This window comes from Podarcis raffonei, chromosome 9 (genome assembly GCF_027172205.1).
Source record: "Podarcis raffonei isolate rPodRaf1 chromosome 9, rPodRaf1.pri, whole genome shotgun sequence".
Taxonomy (NCBI): domain Eukaryota; kingdom Metazoa; phylum Chordata; class Lepidosauria; order Squamata; family Lacertidae; genus Podarcis; species Podarcis raffonei.
The window spans coordinates 19,840,352-19,850,833 of NC_070610.1; the positions used below are offsets into that span (position 1 = coordinate 19,840,352).

A 10,482-nucleotide genomic window follows, 5' to 3' on the forward strand; every position below is an offset into this window, starting at 1 on the left:
TAGGAATGCATTGAAAATCAATCAATGCGTTCCTATGGAAACCGCCTTCAGACCAGGTCCGAAGGTCCCATAGGGAAATTCGTCTGGCGAAGCACCTCGAAAAACGGAAAACTCTTTCTTCTTGCGAGTTTTCCGTCTTGCAAGGCATTCGTCTTGCGAGGTACCACTGTATCATTAAATTGTTTGTGCATCTTCAGTTTCCTCTGTGAGAAAGAGCAGAGATTGCTTCCACATGCAGACAGTTGGGACTGCTTAACTGAAACCTGGTATCTCCTTTTGTTGCCACAGTTTATGCAGAGTAAAGATGGGTGGGTGAATTGTTAATGTGAATATTTCTGCATTTTTGCTGCGCTGATGACTTGTCAGGTTTTGAATCTGTTCGGAGCGGTACCTATTTATCTATTTGCACTTTGACGTGCTTTCGAACTGCTAGGTTGGCAGGAGCAGGGACTGAACAACGGGAGCTCACCCCGTTGTGGGGATTCGAACCGCCGACCTTCTGATCGGCAAGTCCTAGGCTCTGTGGTTTAACCCACAGCACCACCCGCATCCCAAAGACACAGCCCAAATAGCCAATCCCTTTTGGTGTTTCCTCGCTGACAGCACACACACACACACACACACACACCCATCCCTGGCAGGCTGGCCTTAGATTGCCACTTTTCCATTACCAATGCAATGGGGGCTAGTTTGGGGAGTGCGCTGAAGAGTTACAGCCATGCAGACTGATGGTCAGCGGACTCAGTGGGACCGAGTCCTGATGAAAATGCCTCTCAGAAACAACAGCCTCTTGGAGGAAGCTGTTTTTACAAGGGGAGAAGGCTGATGTCACCCAATACCACTGCCTCTCTCCGCTCCCTGCTCTTCCAGCCACCTGCCTCACCCTACTTGCATCCTTATAATTATATACTTCTTACCCCTGAAGCTCAGAATATTGTTTGAAAACCAACGTATTTTGGAGTATTTGCATGTAAAGCTCATTCAGCGGGTGCAGCGAGGAAACAATATATTTCAGCCCTGTTATAAAAGCTTTTGAAGTCTACCAATCTCTCAAACGTTAAAGAGTCAAAAGGAGTCAGCTTCTGCAGGCTTAGAATTCCTACTGGTAAAAAAATAGGTCAGAGAAATGCAAGACTAATTATGGTTTCTCCCAAAAGCATGCTGTATCTTTCCAAAGGTTTTGTTTTTCAAGGTTACAGATGTCTTTGAAGAGATTATGATGAAACGGAGAGATAATCTGTGCAGGAAGTTCCTCAGAAAATTCTGTTTTGTTTTGTTTTATTTTGTGTTTACTAACTGCCGTATATCTAGCATTGCATGGGAATTATAAGGCACCAAAAAATATCAGTGCAATTTTCAAAGGTTCAGTCTGCCATCTTAATTCAAAATGGCAGCCAACAATATCCAAATATAGGTGAAAACTTGCTCCCTGATCTCCAGAAACAACATGCAAGATTTGGTTACACTATCTCAAGAGATGTCCCAGTGTATGGTGAACAATTTTCCAAAGCATTTTAAAAGATTTTTACAATATCCTCCCCACCCCAATTCTTGCTTCCTAATGATACAGTTGATCATATAAAGCATGTAACATTATGTCTCCATTTCCCATGGTTCACTCCCCACCTTCGGGGGGGGGGATGGACATTAGACAAAAACAAAACGTAATTCACATTTGCCACAGTTTGTCTTAAGCATGATTTAATCATGAATGTCTCTCTCTCCGTCCTGGGTAGATACACGACTCCCCCTTCCTGCACAATCCCTGCCTGATTCAAAAAAAGTCCTCCTGTGGTTTGTCATGTCTGAACCTGGAGAATAAGTTCAACTCCAATCAACTAATTTTGTTTCCAACACTGACTTAGTATACCAGCCCTAAAATAACCATTAACAAATATAAGTAGGAAACTTTTCATTAGTATAGCATGTCAGCAAGGTAGGCAGTCCTCTCCTTAGGAGTGTAATGTTTTTTGAAAGAATTCATGCCCAACAAACTTAGATGAGAAAGTAGGGTGAATGGTTCGAATCCCTTTATGCTGTCTACAGCTATAAATTCAGCTTCCAATGATGAACGCTTCTGCAGCTTCAGATGAATTAAATTTTATGCATTGTTGTGGCCATGCAGAGGACAGGTGATGGAGAAATGCTTCAAAATTATTTCAAAATTAGGCTTTTGTAGCAATCTACTGCTTTAAGGAACTCTTGATCCCCTGGTACGCACCAATTTTTGTAGTTAGTGTATATGTGTGCGTGGTGCATGTGCTCTGAATGCAGGGCTGCTTGATCATCGGGTATTGTTCCAAAAGCTGAAATTGTTGGATTCTGCTTTGACTTAATGTTACACTTGAGTCGAGGAAGATGTGAACAATGAACTTTTATTTCTTACACAACTCCTCCTAAAGTTTAAGAGAAGCCTGAAACAGGACTCAACAGACATGGAACTTCTTCTCAACTGCCACAAAAGTCCTTCCTTTTCCAGAGTAAGGACTTGGTTTTCACTTAGAGTCAGAACTTACTAACCAACAATAAAGACAAAGTCTAGATTGAGGCAGGCTCAGTTTACCTTCCCCAGTGATAACACTGAACATTTTATAAAATACAGTATAAAATGGAAGAAACCTACATAGCTAGGGCACCATGGAGGAGGGAGTGGTTATTCCTCAGAAACACCTATAACTCTGGCTGTTATGAATGATTAAAAAAAGGAATAAGAATGCACTTCAAGTATTATCTCAGTGTTTCCAATTCAATATTGGGCAGGCCTTTGAATTTTGCTGTGAAATCTTGCTCTCTTCAACTTTCTTGCCTGCCTGTTAAAATGGCTCTCCTGCCACACTGAACATGCACATGACAATGTTTCTGGTAGGTTTCTGCCATTTTACATTGCATTGATGGATCTTTTTTCTTTTTCTTCATTAACAGTGGAGATCTCGGATTCTCTTCCGCCGTCACCCTTGACTAAAGAAGTCACCAAGAGATTCTCCACGCCAGAAGCGAATCCAGTGTCGACAGAACCTGCCTGGCTGGCCTTAGCCAAGAGGAAAGCAAAGGCCTGGAGTGACTGTCCCCAAATCATTAAGTAAATGATACTGGTTTTGCTCTCTTTCTGTTGTTTATTAATTGCTCTCTCTTTATTTGTATTTTCACATGACAGAACCAACTGGGACAAACATAAGTGCATATCCTGAAGGATGAAGAACATTTTTAACAGTTTTACCCATTTTTCCTGGCTCACTGCAGATTTCACCTACATTTTAGAATCTTTTGCATCGAAAATCTAAGGACTATAGAATAGAGGTTTAGGCACAAAGCTCAAGTTTCATCTCTCTTGAAAGCATATGGATGTTATGTGTTAGGGGTTCATATCACTTTAAGGATCAGTGCCGAAATGTTCCTGAATTTTGGCTCTGATGGTATGGATTTCCATTTGTGTTTTTTTATATATATGTTGCTGCAAAGCAGATATTCCAGCCACTTAAGCTGCTAAAATGAATGTAATGCACATGTTGTTTCCACTTTTGAATGGAGAAAGTAATACCATTTACTGATAAATTTATAAACCTCTACAGGATTCTGGAAGACCTGCCTTAGTAGTAGTAAAGAGAGTATACTATGATTACCTTTTCTTAATGTTGCAAATAATTTATGGATGAATTTAAAATATTTAAGTTCAACTTGTGACTGATGAAAGCACCGATACGCCCAGTCCTACCATAGAGTTTGCAATATAGTAGCGTCTCTCAGTTTGGAGCTATTAATGGAGTTAGCTCTCCTGTAATGAGAACCCATCAAGATATTTTTACAAATTCAGTATTTTGTTTTTAAAAGCTTAATTGTGACAAAAAATGCCTTTATCAGCTGCTTCTAACTGGAAATATATATAAATAATTAACATGCTGAAACAGGGTGGCATCAAATATGCATTTTCATGCAATGATTCTTCAAACCATGCAGAAGCTGTCATGCAAAATCCTGCCGTTGTGTGCAGAAGTAAGCTATACACCTCCATCTTTCAGTGATTGGTCGCACGGCACAGATAAAAATAGGATTTAAAAGCACATGTGAAAGCAGGACGACCACAAACACTAATCTTTCAAATTATACATAATTTAAATATTATACAAAAACCCACTTAGCCATGTACTGTAACTATCCCTATGCCTAAATGATTGCATATTAGGAACCCAAAATATTAACAAAAGGAGACATGATTCCAGCTTTGTGAAAATGGGGGATTTTTGAACTGCAGGAACTAGACTGTTTGGACTTCATTCTTATGGACCTTAGATTGCATATTCTCAGGAAAATAATTGTTTTCTGTACTTAATTAGCACTTTGATTTTCAACATCTGTGCCGGCATATCTGCATGTTGCGCTGGCAGAACATGACTTCAGCACTTTTGTTAATGGCATGTTTTAAAAATATGTAGTTACTGTTAGATACTCGGTACAGGAAGTCGTAGAACAGACTTCAGATTGTAAATCTGGCTAAAGAACATTGCAGGGATAAGTGTAATTTATTTGCATGTAAGTCTTATTCCCCTTTAAATCTTTTTATCTCTAAAATGTGGAGGAAACAGTGATGTGTTTTTATGGTTACTTTTAAAATTGCTTCAAATTCAAGGATCACCAAATAGGTCTACAAGGTATGGAATTCAGATTGTTCCAGTAGATATGAACTGGTTTAAACAGAACTTCAGTTTGCCTGGTTTGTGGATTCTACAGCAAATGGGGTCTTCTAACTATTCCACCTAAAACTAGTTATATTTTTAAAGCCCCTTTTGGTTGTAAGAGGCAAAGGTGCATTTTGATTAACTAATGGCTAATTCAACAGGATCCCTCATAGTACCACATTTGTTTTGCCAGAATAATGGAAGAACTCAATAATTAATCCAAGGAACATTTTGAGAACTGCAGTTCTGCTCCAGAGTACATTTTTAAGGCAGCAGATGCTGTTAATGAATAGGCATCCTACAGAGGAAACAAAAGGTCAGTTGTGTTTCTGTAAAATTGCAAGCACAAAGGGGTTTTGGCAGTTATGTAGCTGCTACACGAAGCGATGTCCATGTGGTTATTGGGCTATCAGTGTTGTTTTTGGTTTCATATTTAAATTCAAACCATAAGCGTTCCTAAATAACCCATCAATTTCAGGATTATTACAAATGTTTAAGGCAAAAGCAGCCTTTAGGACTTTGTGGGAATCAAGTTCATAAACAGCCGGTTACTTGAAGAATTGAAAACAGCTCATACGCTTCCACTTAAGCGGCAAAGATTTCAACCAATATAACAGGTATGTTGAGGCTTTTTGATTAACCCATGGCACAAACCCATATACCTACGCAATATAAGCACAGATGGGGCTCCTTCTGGCCAGCAGGGACATGATGGGAAAAGTCTGTTTGTGGATGTCCATCTCATGCAAAACTTACTGGTGACCCTCCTTTATTTTAGAGAGAGGTAACCTGCTGACAACAGGAAGAGCTCCTGCTGAATGTTGGGATAAGTAGCACATAGTACAGCCTGTATACAAAGAAAGTACAGGCCTGCCTTGATTGGTGCAGAAGCCTCTTGCTGGTGGTAGAAAATCTTTTTTAAAGCACACTTAATCTAGTGGTGCTTAAACCGGGAATTGCATAAACTGCAATTACAACTTTGTTTCCTCAAATCCATTTCCAAGAATTTTTGGGAACAGGAGAGCAGGAAAGGGGAATGTGGGGGTTGAAAACTGGAGAGTTGGGTGGGATGAATAATACTTTTAGGGGGAGAGGTGCTACTTGCATGATAAAAGGGGGGGGGGGGAAAGGCCTACCAAATAATTCTAGACACACTGTTAGCATAGAGCGTATAGTGAGTAAATAGTTCAAAAGCTTCAGAAGCAAAGTGTTTTCAAGCATGAAGGGGGTCTAGTGTACGAAAATAGTATTCAGAGGCTCTGATCCAGAGAACCAAGGAAACCAGAAGGCTGTGTATCCCCTGTTCAACAGGAATACCATCAGCATTGATAGCCCTGAGCATACTGTAGGCAGTAAGGGACACCTGGACTTAAGTTGGGAGGAACCCACTTTCCCTTCACTCTACTTTACACATGATCAGGGTATCAGTTGACGTATTGGTTACACTGCAAGGTGTGCTACCCCTGCAGATATTTCCCCAGTCATTTGATGGGGGAGGGGGGTGTCCAAAGCAGCACTCTGTTGCATTTATAGGAAGGGGAAACCCATTTCCATTCATGAATCAGTATCTGGATCAGAGTTGGGGGTATGTACAATATTGGTTTGGAAACCTTTTTAGAAGCTTATATTTTCAACATTTTCATTTCATGTAAAAGTCAACTTGAAAATTTTGCACTAAATACCAATGAAGTGTTACTTTGCTTAAGCTCTGTCACAGCCTTTCTACTGAACAAACATGACATTTATTCAAAACACTTAAAAAAAACTGATCTGACCACTATGTAGAATATGGTCTCAACTTTTGGTGGCGGTGGAGTAACTTATATACAAAAGACTTAAGCTATAGGAAGTTAATCATATCCAAGTTCTGTTGAAATTAATAGGGCTTAAGCCAGTTATGAAAACTTTGTTGTATTGATTTCAACAGGAGTTGGGCATCACTAACGTTTGGGAACAATATATTATTTCTGAGGTTACAGATGCTTAACCTCTGTTGTTCATATAGTGGTGTATAAAATTATGAACAAATGTACAATTGTGGGGTTTTGTTTTGTGTACTTTTTTAATTTTTCAAATGTTTTAAAGTGCAATTGTTTCTTATACTAATGTCATTTTAATTCCTATTAAATTATAATCTGCTGAAAGTTATCAGAAGATGTACGTATTCATTGTCTTTTTGTTACAAATGTCAGGTTTATCTTCTAAGAAAAGCCTGAATTGCTATAGGTATCTAATTATGTGTTTTTACCAACAATGAAACCTAAGTAAAATGATCTATGACTACGGGATATATTAGTGCAATTTCTCTTTTTGGTTTTTGATCATCAAATTTTAATGTAAATGGTTAATCACGGAAAATTTGTTCTATTTCAATAAAAAAAGACAAGTGTTTATGTAGCTTTGAAAGTACTTTTTATTTATGTTCTCATTTATGGGTTATTCATTGCTGCTTGTTTTTTTAAGGTTACATGAAAAGGTTTAACAAGAAGTTCGTTCCTGTTGGTGATAATTCAGGGGAAAAACAGTGAGTTGTACTCCCATAAATGGAACTTTCCCTACCCACACCCCATACCCCGGTGTGTCCCTAAAATCTGCTTTATGGGCTTGGAGGAATGGCATAGAGAGTTACAGTGAGGAAGACAGGAAAGGGAAGTCATGCCTTGTCTGCACCCATGACATTAGATATCTCCCTGTGATCTTCACCCAAGAATCCATCCATAACTGTTAAAAGCACCTATATGGAGGTAGATATATTACCTTTTAAAAAATGTCCTGTATGCTATGCATGATCCTTATAGCATGTACCGTATTTTTCGCACCATAGGACGCACTTTTTCCCCTCCAAAAATGAAGGGGAAATGTGTGTGCGTCCTATGGTGCGAATGCAGGCTTTCGCTGAAGCCTGGAGAGCGAGAGGCATCGGTGCGCACCGACCCCTCTCGCTCTCCAGGCTTCAGGAAGCTATCTGCAAGCCTTGCAAGCCCGGCGGGAGTTCCCGCGGGCTCACAAGGCTTGCGGGCAGCAGCCTGCAGCCCCAGCGAGTGTCCGCAAGCCTTGCGCGCCCGGCGGGAGGTCCCGCCGAGCGCACGAGGCTTGGGGCGGCAGCCTGTCGCCCGAAGCACGGGGAGCCCTTCGGAGGGCTCCCCGTGCTTCGGGCGAGTGTCTGCAAGCCTTGCGCGCCCGGCGGGAGGTCCCGCTGAGCGCGCGAGGCTTGGGGCGGCAGCCTGTCGCCCGAAGCATGGGGAGCCCTCCGGAGGGCTCTCCGTGCTTCGGGCGAGTGTCCGCAAGCCTTGCGTGCCCAGCGGGAGGTCCCACCGAGCGCACGAGGCTTGGGGCGGCAGCCTGTCGCCCGAAGCACGGGGAGCCCTCCGGAGGGCTCCCCGTTCTTCGGGCGAGTGTCTGCAAGCCTTGCGCGCCCGGCGGGAGGTCCCGCCGAGCGCGCGAGGCTTGGGGCGGCAGCCTGTCGCCCGAAGCATGGGGAGCCCTCCGGAGGGCTCTCCGTGCTTCGGGCGAGTGTCTGCAAGCCTTGCGCGCCCGGCGGGAGGTCCCGCCGAGCGCGCGAGGCTTGGGGCGGCAGCTTGTCGCCCGAAGCATGGGGAGCCCTCCGGAGGGCTCTCCGTGCTTCAGGCGAGTGTTCGCAAGGCTTGGGGCGGCAGCCGCGGCTGGGGGGGGGAATAATTTTTTTATTATTCATTCCCCCCCCCCCAAAAAAATGAGGTGCGTCCTATGGGCCGGTGCGCCCTATAGAACGAAAAATACGGTAATAGAAAGAGCACATTGTTTCACAACATTAGCACTTTGATGTTCAACATCTACCTGTTTTCTGGAACAAATGTAAACTTCTGTTTTGTCATTTGCACATTACAAAAATGAGCCAAAGCAGCACTAAGTGTCCTGCCAGCACAAGGATTCCTGCTTAGGCAACAGGGCTTCCCCTCTCCCCCCCCCCCATCTCCTCTGGTGCTTCCCTCAACCCTCTGAAGCAGATTTACAGAGGGTGCAGGTGTCTGTGCAGGGGAAGAAGAGGCAGGAAGTCCTGTTGTGCAAGCAGCAATCCAATCCTTGTGCTGGTGGGACACTTATCCCCGCACATATATCGGTATTGCAATATATGATAAAAAGTTGAACCCTATCAGCTCATCCATTCTTGCAATATTCAGTACTTTTCTATCACGCCATCAGTGTTGGGGGTTGATGTTGCTCTCAGATAAAAAGCTCAAGCTGTTTTCGAAATGCTTTGTATTAGCAAATCCATAATTTCAAATGACTTTCTTAAATATTACCGTATTTTTCGCTCTACAGGACGCACCGGACCACAAGACGCACCTAGTTTTTAGAGGGGGAAATAAGCCTGTCCGCTTCTCCCAGAGCTTCTCGGGGCTGCGGGGGAAGCCCGGGTTTCCCCAGCCCCAAAGAGCAAAGAAGCCAAGACAGCGAGTCGGATGGATCCCGCTCGCTATCTTAGCTTCCTTTTTAGCCACGGGGCTGGGGCGGGGGAAGCCCAAGCTTCCCCCGACCCCAGCCCCCAGAACAGGTCTGGGAGCGGAGGCAAGGTTGCGCGCAGCCTTGCCTCCGCTCCCAGGGCTGGGGGCGGGGGAAGCCCGGGTCCCTCCCCCAGGGACCACACATTCGCTCCATAAGATGCACAGACATTTCTCCTTAGTTTTTAAGAGGAAAAAAGTGAAAAATATGGTATATGCTGGCTTTTGGGGGGATAAAAATTATTCTGCATTCTAAAGTGCCCTGGTAAAATATAACCACAGCCATGGTGAGTACATTTTAACATATTAGCCAGTGATGACCATGGCTATTAAAATATATTTATGTAACGTGCACAAGTAACTTGATGTCAAGAGAACTCTGTTATGTCAGGAAGCTGGGATTTAAATTAATAGATGATTTTGCTCTGAAGACAAAGGTTTTCTATTTTGTACTAGGCCTGGGCAATGTATTGATACATCGCCCAGGGCCAGACCATGATGGCCGCTTCACCTGGCAGTATATTGTGGGTGAAACTGTCACTGCTGAGTCCCTCTGCCACCAGCGGGCGAGGGAGAAACGAGCTGCAGCAAAGGTTTCACCACTGGGTGAAGCAGCCATTGCGCTCTGGCCCTCATACTGCTGACAGAGGAGCAAGCTACATATGTTCCTCCCTTAGCTGCCTGCACAGGCAGATGGCTCCTTTGAGGTTGTGGGGTGCATGGCTGCCTACCCCTCAGCGGTGAAGTGTAGCAAGCCGGAGGTGGGGTTGGGGCTCTATTACACTTGAGGGGGGGTGAGCGGGTTGCTTCTACCTCCTGGGAGAAAGAGGTAGCTCGCAGGGCTTCCTCAAGTGTAACAGAGCCCCCACCTCACCTAAGCCAGACGTGGGGGTGGGGTGGCTCCCTTAAACTTCTCTGTTCAGGGGCATGTGGCTGCCTGCCCCTCAACAGACATTGGGCTCGCTGAGCAGTGCAAACAAGTTGCATTGTCCCTGCCGTGAGGCACTGGGGTGAAAGCGCCTCAGCTCCTGCGGTGAGTGCTGCAGCAGTTTTACCCCACACCTTGGACCAACGTGTCAGATCACAGCGCTTGGCTGGTGGTACATCGTGATGTTGAAAACACCACCCAGCCCTATTTTGTACAAGCAAAATTAAAAATACTGTATTTTTTGCTCTATAGCAAAATGAAGGGGAAATGTTTGTGCGTCCTATGGAGCGAATGCAGGCTCCTTGGCTTCTTAGCAATAGCAACGCGAAGCCTCTGAAGCGCAGAGGGAGCGCTCCCTCCACGCTCCGGAGGCTTCGTGTTGCTTTTGCTGAAGTCTGGA

General features: G+C 44.0%; 1 protein-coding gene across 2 annotated transcripts in view; it reads left to right on the plus strand.

Annotated features, from left to right (window-relative positions):
- CRACD (capping protein inhibiting regulator of actin dynamics) overlaps nucleotides 1-3,968 on the plus strand; it is a 106,379-nt gene extending 102,411 nt beyond the window's left edge. For both annotated transcript variants that reach the window (XM_053402371.1, XM_053402370.1), the window contains one exon: nucleotides 2,923-3,968. In XM_053402371.1, coding sequence (XP_053258346.1) covers nucleotides 2,923-3,083 — 161 coding nt within the window. In that variant the 3' untranslated portion in view covers nucleotides 3,084-3,968. The remainder of the gene's footprint in view (nucleotides 1-2,922) is intronic.
- The last annotated feature ends 6,514 nt before the right edge of the window (nucleotides 3,969-10,482 follow it).